Source organism: Coniophora puteana (genome assembly GCF_000271625.1).
Source record: "Coniophora puteana RWD-64-598 SS2 unplaced genomic scaffold CONPUscaffold_11, whole genome shotgun sequence".
Taxonomy (NCBI): domain Eukaryota; kingdom Fungi; phylum Basidiomycota; class Agaricomycetes; order Boletales; family Coniophoraceae; genus Coniophora; species Coniophora puteana.
The window spans coordinates 1,443,924-1,457,178 of record NW_006913063.1 but is presented as its reverse complement, the minus strand read 5'-3'; the positions used below and the strand labels follow the sequence as shown (position 1 = coordinate 1,457,178).

The 13,255-nt window shown below is 51.7% G+C and overlaps 4 protein-coding genes across 4 annotated transcripts; all 4 read left to right on the top strand.

Annotated features, from left to right (window-relative positions):
• Positions 1 to 504: 504 nt before the first annotated feature.
• Positions 505 to 3,393, top strand: CONPUDRAFT_61695 (uncharacterized protein; the record flags this gene model as incomplete). The annotated part of the gene is made up of 5 exons (XM_007773587.1): positions 505 to 798; positions 859 to 1,261; positions 1,319 to 2,423; positions 2,482 to 2,581; positions 2,635 to 3,393. The coding sequence occupies 5 exons, from the start codon at positions 505 to 507 to the stop codon at positions 3,391 to 3,393; spliced, it is 2,661 nt and encodes an 886-aa protein (XP_007771777.1).
• A 1,439-nt stretch (positions 3,394 to 4,832) lies between these two features.
• Positions 4,833 to 6,751, top strand: CONPUDRAFT_84210 (uncharacterized protein). The gene is made up of 7 exons (XM_007774037.1): positions 4,833 to 4,949; positions 5,011 to 5,222; positions 5,278 to 5,557; positions 5,616 to 5,755; positions 5,815 to 5,857; positions 5,966 to 6,207; positions 6,267 to 6,751. Exons 2-7 carry the CDS (start codon positions 5,125 to 5,127, stop codon positions 6,742 to 6,744), a joined length of 1,281 nt encoding a protein of 426 aa, XP_007772227.1. The 5' UTR covers positions 4,833 to 4,949; positions 5,011 to 5,124; the 3' UTR covers positions 6,745 to 6,751.
• A 396-nt stretch (positions 6,752 to 7,147) lies between these two features.
• Positions 7,148 to 9,181, top strand: CONPUDRAFT_128923 (kinase-like protein). The gene is made up of 4 exons (XM_007774036.1): positions 7,148 to 7,553; positions 7,603 to 7,823; positions 7,880 to 8,563; positions 8,628 to 9,181. Exons 1-4 carry the CDS (start codon positions 7,406 to 7,408, stop codon positions 9,108 to 9,110), a joined length of 1,536 nt encoding a protein of 511 aa, XP_007772226.1. The 5' UTR covers positions 7,148 to 7,405; the 3' UTR covers positions 9,111 to 9,181.
• Positions 9,182 to 9,626: 445 nt separating this feature from the next.
• Positions 9,627 to 11,463, top strand: CONPUDRAFT_128921 (uncharacterized protein). Its single transcript, XM_007774035.1, has 5 exons — positions 9,627 to 9,840; positions 9,896 to 10,057; positions 10,111 to 10,340; positions 10,397 to 10,742; positions 10,797 to 11,463. Exons 1-5 carry the CDS (start codon positions 9,668 to 9,670, stop codon positions 11,380 to 11,382), a joined length of 1,497 nt encoding a protein of 498 aa, XP_007772225.1. The 5' UTR covers positions 9,627 to 9,667; the 3' UTR covers positions 11,383 to 11,463.
• The last annotated feature ends 1,792 nt before the right edge of the window (positions 11,464 to 13,255 follow it).

Genomic DNA, 13,255 nt, shown 5'->3' with positions numbered 1-13,255 from the left:
CATAGGAGTCAGTGCAACAGCGAGAATGAAGTGTTCTGGTCGCTTGCATCACTCGCCGTCATCATGGACCCCATTGACAGCCTCTTTGGCCATTCACCTCTCTCATCGCCATCTGCTCGGGCAGCAAGGCATCACAGCGGCTTAACTCGCAGGTGGTCTGAGCCCCCTGCACCAAGTTCCCCACTCACGTCTCCGCCATCTGACGCTGTTGACAATGACACTGCTATTCTTCCGGCAGCTTTCCCACCACCTTGCTCCCCTCGTTCTCCTGAACCAAGCATATGGGAGGCACCACCAACGTCCACAGGCACGCGTCGTACACGAACCCGCAAGCGAGCATGGGATACACGGCGAAAGAAGGCAATACTTGAAGCTCTAGCAGTACTGAAACGGGGCACAGCAACAGCCAGTGACTTGCTGGAATACATTGCAGAGAACGATCACCCTGCACTGCACTGCAGTAGCGAGGACCTTGTCTTCTTTTTGGATACTTGGTCGGAGGAGATGAAAGAGACAGACACTGCAGAGACCAAGGCACTTACCGAATGGGCAGTTGGGTATGTAGGTGGCATCCTGAGTGATGAAGCAGATGCCATTTCGAAGGACACTTGCCTGAGGATAAATCCATGGACCATCAGTGAGAACTCGCTCCTAAGCTTCAGCTATGATGATCTCTCTCGCAAAATTGCAGAATTAGCGCCTACAATCACAGAGTGTCTTCGGCAGATTGTGACCACCAGCCGGCAATTAGACCCTAAACGTGGTGTTACAGAGAGATCGTTTGAGCACAAAGAGTTTGTGAGTATCACACATTACGTCGAGGCCGCGTGAAGGATAACCTAAAGTGTTGTTGCTCAGTTAATCTTACACACGGTCATAACTCTATTGGGCGAGCGTAGCAATCGCAACATCGTGACTCGACACGTACTTGGCCTCTATTTGTATGCTGGTGGAGCTTCCCGCCAACTGTTCAGCATTTTAAACCGACTGGGACAGTCAGTGAGCTACGTGACAGTCGCAGGAAGAGGAATGAAGGGGACACGCACTGAACCTGAGGATCAAGATGACACCACATTGGGAGCACCAGCGGGTGATGCAAACACAGCAAAGAAGGCTCGTCGACACCCAGGGACGATAGAAATACTCTCCCATTCAATGATGGAAAAGGTGCGGGCAATAGCGGGAACCCTTCTGTTCTTAATTGTGTATGACAACATCAATATGATGTGGCGAGCAGCTGAGCAAGCGATTGGGCGAAAAGGTCAGCAGGTAAATTTAGTTTGGTTGGCCTCACTGTGTCCTCATGAACATTCTCTAGACTCTCAGCAGAACGGTACCTGTGCAACATTGATTCCCCTACATGCTGCCTCAAAGGAAGACCTTGACACTTCCGAGCTCATTGCGAAGGCCGACACTGCACCAGACCTGAGAATTGATGACCTTGTTCTCACACCCCAGGAAAGCCAGGATTTCTACAAGTCTTTAGTCCACTGTGTCATGCGCATCACCACTCGCTATGGCGGCTCGGAGTTGCAGAAACTCCATACGGAGGTTATGTCATGCATGCCCTCCTCAGACTATACCATTGATATTCACAAGACCAATGTCCACCCTCTTGCAGCAATGAACATTGACGAGTCGTCGACAGTCGGAAACGCGAACGTGATCAGATCTATTATCGAACAACTTGGCCTTACTATGGACAACCCAGAGTTTGCTCACACAGCCAAGCTTGTTGTTGGCGACCAGCTCTCGCTAGCGCGCGACAGAGTGATTGAAGCCACTCTGGCAGGTAACGAGGGTGGTGCGCGCGCACTACGATGGGCAATCTGGGTGCCGGGTTTATTTCACTACAAGATGGCCGCAACTCAGGGGATAATGCTCACGCACCTTGGACTCTCTAACCATGATCTATCTAACCCTGCCTCACTACTCGCTCATAACTCTGTCCTCCGCCGCAAACACATCCTTGCCTCAGCACTGCCACCTTTCCGAACATGTCGGGACCTGATCTTTGTGTCTCTATATGCCTGTGTTCTCCATTGCCTTCTACTTGTATCCAAGAAACGCTCCCTCAAGGATCTCGCAGACGGTCTCACTGTGGGCAAGCTTCGAAAGTATGCTGAAGAAGTTGTGTCCAAATATGCCGACAACCGAGAGGTTGAAGAACTCCGGATGGCGCGTGAAGACCCAAGTGTAGCTGGTCGTGGGGACATGGTATACGAGAACGCAAAGCTATTCTTGCGTGATGCATTGATACTACGTGATTTTACTGATGCTGTTAAAATTGGACACTCAGGGCGTGTTGTTCGTGTGCTCAAGGTATGGGCTCTGAGCTATCGTGGCGCTGGGCGCAGCAAATATGCATACGAAACACTCAATTTGATCCATCACCTTCAAAATGTCTGGCCTGAGCGCCTTAAGTGAGTGCTCTAATCGATTTCCCCCTATTTCAAACAAAGAGCACTGACTGGATTTTAGGTGTGTCGTACTCAACAACTGGCTGGCGAATCCGACTGGAAAGCCAAACGCGTTTGTGGAAGTGGACTTGGTGCAGGAGCATCTGAATTTTTGGATCAAGGTGCGAGAACACTTTGCGATGTCTACGAGTACCAGTACTGATGCTCTGAATAGAACTATTACCAGGCCCACGGGTCGAACGCGTCATGGGAATGGCTCGCTGTTGTCTCCCCATGCGTTGATGCGCTCCGAAAACTCGCCACCAAGATCCATGCAGCCTTGGGCGCCAAACAAGGCACCGCACATGCCGCTGCTGACCTCTCTTACGACATCCAAACTCTCCTCGACTGGCTCGAACGTCACGAGGTTTATACCATGCAAGACGGCCGCACACTCGATGAAGATGACTCACCCGTTGTCGACGTCATTACGACTGGACTAGAGGCCATGGATTTTGGTCTCTCCACTCCTCTTCGCGACTACAACGAGCACCAGCGTCGCCTCAAAGAGAGACGCCGAATGGTGCCTCTCACAGGCCCGGAAGCTGCCAGTGAGCCGGAATCTGAGCAGCAGGGTGAATCACCTCTGCTCAACTCGCCAGCGATGGTACACGCAGCTGTGCAAGGGAATGTGGACCTGGATGTCGCCAGCTCAGACGGAGACGCTGCCATTGAGTCAGATTTAGACTCAGAGGATGGAAGCATGGCCCCTGGTGTTGGTGTGTCACTGCTCACAAACCCACGAAGTGTACTAGGAATCATTACTAATTATACTGTAGACGAGGAAGAACTGCCTCTCGAAGGCATAGAAGATGTCGACTACGACATGGACGGTGACTTTGCCGATGAGGATGCCACTCAACTTGACGAGCTCGACGAAACGTTGCTGGCCGAGTTGGGGCCAGAAATCAACCTGGAAAGCCTGGCGTTTTGATTCCGTGAGTACGTTCATTGTCCTGGGCTCCTGTCGCTTACATAGATTATTTCACGCGGCCCTAGAGCGCGGGACGCGGCGTATATCAACACTGCGCCGCTTCTCGCAGCTCTCCCTTGCTCCTTCCACCACCACCACCACCTTGTCACTCCGTCCCCTCCCATCCCTCCCCAGACGACGACAAGTGTTGTGCGGCCATCCACTCTGTGCAAGGTGGACTATCCGTCAGTGCAAGTCGTCGTCGTGTTGGTGGGCATGCGGGGCCACCAACCTCCCTTGGCATTACACGCGTACAAGGCCGACACCTTTTCCTGAATCGAACCTTGTTGTACACACCAGTACTCATGTCATTATCATAAAATCTCGCGCTGTCGGCTTCTGCAGCACTTGCCTGCTCTCATTTTACAGAACCTGAATGTTTGTATATCTGACATGTATAATCTAAGTTTTTGCTGCATTCCAAGCACGGGGTAGTGAGATATGGCGATTTTTGTGATGACGCGATGGTACATCCTTGAGACTTGAAACCGCCCGCCAACGTCAGGCGGGTGTGCCCAGCCGCTCCTGGCGGAGCTTCCGTCTTTGACGTTTTTTGAAATGTGAGCTGTCAGATTTCGACCTCCGATGACGTCTCGCGTGCTCCGCCGGAGCGGCTGGTCCGAGCCTAACCATCATGGGCCAGACTTTGATTGTTGCCATCCAAATGCAGAGTTTATCCGCATTTATGTTAACTCCATTTTATTTAAAATAAACAGATGAGCAATGACATGGCTGACAGCCGTGAGAAACTACAATTTAAGATAACCGTCAAAACTGCGTGTCCCACCTTTACCATAACCTGTCAAATGTTATTTAAAATACAATGTGTATCCACACCCGGATAAATCCCGGCAAGTTATGATAAAGTTATTTTAACTAACCGGGCCAGTTATTTAAAGTAAATGGGCACAAGTTATGGTGAAATTTTTGCAGTGTAAGCCGCTAATCTGGTCGATTTGCGTTGGGGAGAGCGTCGCGTGAGCTGGGAGATGGCCACTCGGAAGATGCCGGCTAGTGAAGCTTGGCTGCCTGCTGAATTACTTGGTTTACTCCTTTCTTCCATGTGGTCTCGCTGGCAGTTAACGTTGATCTCCTACCCATGTCCCATCTCCTTGCGATTACCTTCGCAACATGATCTCCCAAAACAAACGTGCTCAGAATCTCCGGCGCTCGTGCCTCATGTGCCTTTGGAGGGCGCCTAAAGGATTCATTGTTAGCTTATGCGGTGTGACGCAGTGGCGATCGTGCGAGGCAACCGCAGAACAATCATGGGAAGGTCTAACTTGTTGTTCTGTTAGGTACGCGCTGATATCTCCTTGCTGACAAAAGTATACTGATGAGAGACCATTAGGTGCGAGCGTCGGGTCTTCCCAAGACCATAAGCATACCAAACCACTCGACCGTGATACACCTCTCCCCTGGCTCCCATTGTCGTATTTGAGGGCCTGCCAGTCGTTCCTTGAGCCCCGCTTGAGTGGGTGCGACAGCGTCTTTGCTTAGGCGCTGTGAAATAGAAGGTGTGTCGTCGCTAGTCCGACTTTTCTCGAAGTCTAATTTAACTCGCGTTGCGACGTGGAGACCTACAGCGTGCACTCGTGGGCATGACTTGGCCCTTGCCTAAACCTTGTATTGTCCTCGCGTCGGTACTTCAATGCCCCTTCTTCCCGTCCCTTCCGTCCTGCTGGCACAGTCATGGTCGCCGCCAACTTCCTTATAGATGACAAGTCCCCGCTCATCTTGTACGACGCGAACTTTCTGGCCTCGGAGGGGTTGGACGATGTTTCAGGCTTGTACGCTTAGATCATGTTGATCATTTCAAAGCCGCAACTGACTTCAGGATCACAGGTATTACGGGGGCACATATACCATCACGGACGTCAACCCATCCACGATGAGCTGGTCATTCAATGGGACTTCTTTCACAATCTGGGGCTGCTTGTCTACGAACCACGGACCGTACTCATACACGGTGGACGGAGATAACCCTGTCATGAGGAGCGGAATGTCGTCTGTGCCTCTGTTCCAACAACCGCTGGTTTCGGTGGAGGGACTGGCTCAGGGATTGCACACGGTCAACGTCACGAATCAGGGTTCTGGGAACACTTCGTTTCTGGACATTGACATGGTACGCTCTTGACTACCTGCTCACGTTCACGCGCTGACAGTGTAACTTGCTGTGTTAGGTCACATGGCAGTCTGACCTTGACGCGTCGGGATCGCTCTCCAGCGATGTCATACAGGACAGCGATCCGCGCTTCCAATACGACTCTTTCTGGAACCAAACTCCATTGAATGTCTCGTTGTTTAGTAACGCATCAGGCCAGTAAGTCCCTGCACGTATATGGTCTCTCAAAGGCAATGACCGACTTCGATGGTATCCAGTGCTACGACAACAGCGGAAAGTGCTGTAACTTTATCGTTCACAGTACGTGCACTCACTTCGTTGATTTGAATATGTGACTTAGTTGTTCGTTCTAAAAGGGTAAGCGTCCAAGTGCGTTACTCTTGTCCTCATACCAACCCTTTACCATCAGGGCTCGGAGTCTCGTTGTATGGGTCGGTCGGTCCAAACAACGGGATGTACCAGGTGCAGCTAGATGGAGGAAAGCCTCAGGCATACAACAGCACATCATGGGACACGTTTACGCAGGTCATGCTGTATCATGCGAACGACATAGGCGACGGCACCCATGAGCTGGTCCTCACTAACACCCCTCAGACGACGTCGCAAAATATGCTCGCCATTGATTACGCCGAGGTTCTGACAGATGGAAGGTAAGTGCTGGTTTACATCCGCAGATTAGTTTGATAAAGACAATATTTATATCACCCAGTTTTCCCGCTTCCAATGCTTCAAACGTTCCCAAAGGAGCCATAGCTGGGCTTGCGGTCACAAGTTTCATGGCTCTCCTTGGTCTGGTTTCTTCCCTACTGCTTCTACGACGGTGTCGACAGCTCGCTAGCCGAGTTGATCGGACGTTCTCCCTATTGACCCCTATCCGCGAGTTTGCCCCGAAACCGTTCGAGACGGCCGAGGGTGAAGCAAGCACGACGTCGGTAGCTGGCGGGCCTGATCCGATCGTCGCAACTGTTACGCCTTATCGGCAGCACGCGCCTCAACCTTCGGTTTCTGCCTCCACTGTGACTGCTGCCAGCACGAGCGCTTTTGCCGGGAGCTCGTCGGGTGTTTCGCACCAGCCTTCGAGGCGGACTATCAACTCGGACGTCGCTTCGTCGGTCATCTCTCCCTCAGACAGAAAACAACGCTTGGTGCTTCAGATGCCTGGGGAGGCACCTCCGGCGTACTCCTGATTGTTCCTCCCAACCGCCGACAAGGACTTTGGTCGATAGGTATGTCCTTTGACATGAGAAGTTGTCAACCGTGGTCTGACGCGTGCTCTAACAGGCTCATCATTCCTTATGCTGTGTAACTTATAACTTATAATGTCAGTGCTGGAAATGGTGACGTGCATGTGTCTTTTTCGCTGCGATGGCCGAGTCGGCCTTGCTCGTGAACGAGCTTCTGAGGTTTTGGCAACCACACCGGACGGCTGACATGTTCGGGTAATTTGAGCACTCCGCGATGGGTTCAAGTTATCAATGCCATCAGCTTCCTTGGACTATCGGGGTAAGCTACAAACAGCGCGATATGCGGAATGGAGCAGAATTCGGCTTTTGCCGTGCCCTTCTTTCCTCTCACCACCATGCATCGACCGTGACGAATGCTTGAAGTCAGCAGGTCGCTCGCCGTGTTCACGAACGTCCCACTCCCACAAAGCCTGGCTCTTGAGGCCGTCTCAGAAGCAGCGGCGACGCTGAAGTCTTTAGGCCTAGATCATGTCTGGGCTATCTGGGCGTCTATTTTGTCCCTTCATGTACCTGCCTCGGTTCTTGTGGGGAGCCGACCCCCTCGCAGACTCCCCTTGTCTATCTCGTCTGTACTCAACGTCGCTTGCCACTCCCCACCGTAGAGATGCAGCCTTCAGGTAGAGAGAGCGCTGGTAATCACATGCCCTCTCATCAATTGGCTTCGTGCCCTCGGCAGACGGATGTATTCTACGTCAATGGGATACCTTCTCAATACGTCCGGGACGGTAACCTCGTCATCGATGACAAAAACGGTAAGCTTGGCCTATCACTATTCTCGATTGATCTCAATGTTCTGCTTAGCTTCGCTCAGGTCGTTTACATATATCAAGACGCTGGGAGATGGGTACTTCGGCACCGTCACCTTATGCGACTGGCACGGCGCGCTTCCACCGAACACGGCGCCTCCAGATATGCAGAGGTCTCGGCCTGAATACGCGGGGAAGCGTCTGGTCGCTGTGAAGCGGATGAAGCGAGTGTGGGAAGGTGGCTGGGCAGAGTGCAAGAAACTCAAGGAGATCGAGGTAAGACCTTTTGTGCGCTTTGGGGCTCCTGCGACCTGACTCTTCTTTTCTCCTAGTTTCTGCGCACTATTCCTGCTCACCCTTCCCTGATATCATTCTATGACGTGTTTCTGTCCCCGGAAACGAAGGAGCTCTACATGGTCTTCGAGTCGATGGAGGGCAACCTGTACCAGCTCATCAGAGCCCGTAAAGGACGACCTTTGGCCGGAGAGCTCGTAGCGTCCATCTTTCGGCAAGCCGTCTTAGGCCTTCATCACATGCACAGCAACGGATACTTTCACCGCGATCTAAGGCCGGAGAACATACTCGTGACCACCACTGGACTTTCGAACTACCGATCCTTGTCACCAATTGCTGCTCCTGGCACGACCGAAAGAGATATAATCGTCATCATCAAACTCGCTGATTTTGGTTTGGCCAGAAAGATCGCTTCCCACCCACCGTACACGGAGTACGTCTCGTGTCGTTGGTATCGCGCCCCCGAGCTCCTTTTTGAGGTCCGAGATCACTCCACACCTATTGATATCTGGGCGTTAGGCGTTACGATGGCTGAGCTAGTCAACCTTCGACCTCTGTTTCCAGGAACGGCGGTAATCGATCAGCTTGACAAGATTTATGACGTCCTCGGCGACCCTTACCATGACCACGGGGTTGATTCGCGTGGCAGACCGAGAGGCGGAGGTCGGTGGGTATGGGGTGTTCAATTCGCGCGCAGGCAGTGGGGCTATCATCATGAGAAGGTGAGTGCCTCGCTAGATACAGTAGTTGGACGGCGATCTCATTCTCCGCCGCAATTTGGGCTAGATAACACCTCGAGGCATAGAGACCTGTTTTGATCCCAGTGTTCCGTTGACGCTGGTGGATTGCATATCGGATCTCCTGAGGCACGATCCAGCCAAACGACTGACTAGTCAAGAGTGCCTCGCACATCAATATTTTGTGGAGTCAAATCCGGACCATACCCCGCTGACCTTAAGCTTAGGCTCTCCTCATGTAGACGCTCGTCCGGTGCAATGTGGCGGAAAAGACGATACCACTACACGAACACCAGGACCGAAGAAACTTATTCTTGATCTCCGCGTTCGAGATGACTTGGTAAACGTTGCTGTCGAAGAGAAGGACAGTCAGCTTCTCGTATACGGAACATTTGGGTCAGACATTGAGCGTCTCTCGAGGCGGCAAGGTCATGACTACTTCGCTGAGTTCTGGTACGGGCTTCTGTATGCTTCTGCTTCTGTTTTCGCATTGGTATTATTCGCTATTACGTATGCTTTAATCATGCTGTGAAGCCTCTTGAGAAGCAGCATACGGCTGCGTGTCCTGACACTATACCATATTGCAATTGTATTCGTGGTTATAAACCCAGCGTAGCGTAGCTCCTTTGATGAGGGAGTCAGGGACCATATGATGAGTGACCGGCTTGATGTAGATATTCTTGACGCCCCCGGTGCGGGGGTGTTCAAGTTACCGAATGGGAGCACTAGTACTAATATTGACTGCGAGGGGTTCCGGAATGCTCGGACGGCGATGATTTCTGCGCTCGTTTTGCACTACGCGTCGCCAACAAAGACTCGGACCTCCGCGTATCTTCCACTCACCCCTCCATCGTTCTCATGCTACCCATCCATGACATATTTGAGGACGCTGACGCGTCAGATACCCCCTTTGCCGTCGCACTAGCACCAGGGGCCAAGAGAAGCTAAGCGCGATCTGTCGAGGCTATAACTTGGTATGTCCGATGCCAAAGGCTCCCTAGTTGGTGCTGGAATCTCTCCGCAGGCGCTCATGAATACCTTTTAAACCGCCCTCGTTGGGCAACCTCGTCTCGACCCTTCCACTTTGCCATGTCTACTCAGGATGTCGACGCTCTCTTCCCCGCCCCTGCACCTCCTCCATCCCTTCTCGCGCCTCGTCGGATCCCCAACTCGGGACCTGAGTGCACGGCTTCACTGGTCAAGATGTTGAGGGACAACCACGAAAAACACCATGTCTTCTTTAATGAGCACAGGTTCCATAAGTACGTCAACCTGTCTTTGCCTTGGCTCTGTATATCGTCCTAACCATCGTATCAGTCATGCGGCCCACCACCTCATCTGTATCTGGGCTCTAGGCGCCAGCGGACCCTCAATCGAGTCCGCATACAACGACGCCCACATGGACCACATGAAGGTCCAGTTCAAGCCTCCGCAGGAGATCACAGACGCCAACTTCGTCGAGCATCTCGGTGATGAAAAGTACGTTGCGTCCCATTATCGGGCCAAGCCCAGCCGAACTTATGGCGTTGCAGCTTCTACAATGGATACCTCAGATACTTCCACAACCTGGTCCTGCACAAGTCGGCTTCCGAGCTGCTCGAGGAGTACATATTCTCCGAGAAGTACAACGTCGACCCCGCTCGTAAGGCCAAGGGCGAAAAGCAGCCTGAGATGCTGGATCGATTCGTCGAGATCATCTTGCACCCTTTGATTCACACCGGATATGGTGTTGAGTTCGGACTGCCTGGTACACTGGCTGAAGGTGCGTGATTCCGGTTTATATGAATGTGTATGTCGTTGACACGGATACCACCATAGGTTTGGCTCAGACGTGCATACATCCAGTTGGAGCTACAACACCCGTCACGCAGCTGCTCTTCGGATCTAAACCCCAAGGTCATCCGAAGGTCCACCCCTTCTCCATCTTAGCGAAGATGCTCAAGGACCCGCGCTTCGAGGATAGGATTATCGACAAGTACGAATACTCGGATATGCTTGAGAAACGTGGTGCCATTATCGTCGAGTATGCAGCTCAATGGGTCGTCGACATCCAGAGCCAGCAAGACTACGAGTTCTACCTCGAGCAGCTCATCTGGACCGTGACCTTGATCTACGGCCTCGGCAGCTGGAGCGAGAAGGAGCCGTACACTTCTGATTTCTTCACGTTCGTATCACTATTTTTTCAGCGTGAAAATTTTCTGATATAACCCTTCTGCAGGATGCACACGGTCACCTCGGCCCTCTTCCTCCCCTCCATCTGCGCCAAAGTCTGCCACAGATCCCAGTCCCTGCTCCTCCGTGCCCATTTCATCACCTCCCTCTGCTGGTGGATCATACGCGGGCGCCCCTCGTTCCCCATCGAGCGCTTCAGCGCCCTCACGCAGACCTACCCCAAGCTCCCGGGCCCGCACCCCACCCCGGACGTCGACGCCATCCCATCCCAGTCGTCGCCCTATGCCCTCGTGCCCAACGCGTGGATGCCGATCCTGCAGAGCACACTCGTGCACTCGAACGAGCACCTGTGCAAGGTGCAGCGCGCGCTCGCGCACTTTGCGGAGCTGTACGGCCACCGGCCCGCGGGCTACTTCGCGGGCACGGGGCTGGAGCAGGCGGAGAAGCTCGATGGGTCGGTGTTTGTCCGCGTCGCTATTCTTACGGGCGATTCGCTGGGCTGGGCGAGGGAGGGGCAGCCGAATTCGGGGATTTGGAACTGGCAGGAGTTTGAGAGGGCTGCTATTGAGTCGGAGAGGGTGGGCGCGGAGTGGGAGGCGGAGAAGGAGAGGTTGAAGGCGGCCAAGGTCTAGATGTTTTTTCTTCGCCTGTTCGTGGTTCGTCGGCTTGTAGTTCTGAAAGATTGTATACTAGATGGAGACGCTCCGAGCATCCAAAACGTACCGTAATCGCTACTCATTCGATTTCAGCTCGTCTAATGGTGACGTGAGTGACGACCGGGCGTAGCTGCGGAGCTGCGAGTTTGTCCTTCGGTTGAGATGCTGAGGCCAAGGGCTCGACCTTCGCGGGGTGCTCGAGCGGGACGGTACCGCTTCGAGTATAGTTATGTTCATGTTCACGAGCGCGTCCTCCCGGCCCCCTCAGATGCTTACGAAGTTGTTGGCTTATGCCAAACCTGTTCGAATGGATTCTGCTTCGTTCATCAAGTTCAAGGGGAAACTGAGTTCCCATTCAGTGAGCGTCACAAAGCGAGCGGTGGTTTCACTGTCTTGTGAGACCATGGCTACTGCCGTCTCTGGCAAAATGCTACTGTGCGTTCAAATGAGTATTCAGCGACTCCCGCACAGGCATGTCCCTCATGAACGGTCCCAATTCCGACTCGCGAAACTCAGGTTCAGCCCGTCACAAACGCGGTTATTGCCTACACTTGATGTTACTCGTACAAAGGCCTCGCAAATTTCAGATCGAAAACCATAATCCTACACTTGCCCATTCCCCGCTGTTTTTTTTTGGCTTTTCCTTTTCTGCTTCCAGCCTCTTCATATCATACACCCAGCAATCATCATATCCGGAACAGGTGGCTCTGCATAACTTCTGTCGGAAGTGGTCAGATATGTACATTAACTTGAAATAGGAATTCGGAGACTGACTGTTAAATTCACTCGTGGTGCACCTAATTATCAGAGAGCACATCATTGTATTCCTTCTTCAATAATACCTAGACAGAAATTCAGAGGGGCGGGAATTGGTAAAATGATTTCGGACACATACCAGTGCTGACTTGGCAATCTCGAGGATGACCTGAGCCTGCACCTCCTCATTGGCAGTTTGATCAAATTCTTTTGCAGTTGTATCTCTGATATAGTCTTGCACTTGACTGGAATTTTTGTAGCGTTCAAGGGACCACCTTATTGGATTGTCTTGTTGCTTCCACACAGGGAAAGAGTCCACTCCTATCAGGATAGCAGCTTCAGGTGTTTAGCATGTGCCATGTAATATGTTGATGAAAGGAAACTATATACCAGTTGCAAGCTGCTCTCTGACTAGATGTTTCCCCTAAAGAGAGTTAGATGCATAATAAAGATCAGTAAAGTAGCTAATCACTGACCAAATCATCTTGATACTTGTGTAGTAGGTATGATTAATGTGCCATGGGCACCATATAGAGTATCAAAATGAGAAATCATCTGTGGTGTATGCTGACATACCATCTACATCAGGGAAGTCAACAAGGGAAATATATGAGCTATAACCAGCAAAATAGCATTACCTCACAAAGCTTTTCCAGTTATACAGTGTTGTCAACAATGTGTTGTGGACCTGATCATGAGCTCACCTAAATCAGGAAAAAGGTAAATGTGAGAGAGCATGAAGGGCAAATAATGCAAACCTCCTGGTATTAAGAAAAAGACAAATTATTTGGATGGAAGGTAAACATAAAAATTGACAGGCCTTCTAAGAAGGGAAATATGAGAAAATAACATATTGAAGGACTTTCCTGCACTTACTATCTTATGGGGTTATGGTTGCAATATCAATGTAGGTCACATGCAGCATATATCAGGGCAACTTACCTCCTGGCAGATGAGAGTGCCAGATGAGCATGAGTCAAATAGTGCATATATCAGAAGGACTCACATACTGGCAGATGAGAGTGCCAGATGAGCATGAGTCAAATAGAGCATATATCAGAAGGACTCACATCCTGGCAGATGAGAGTGCCAG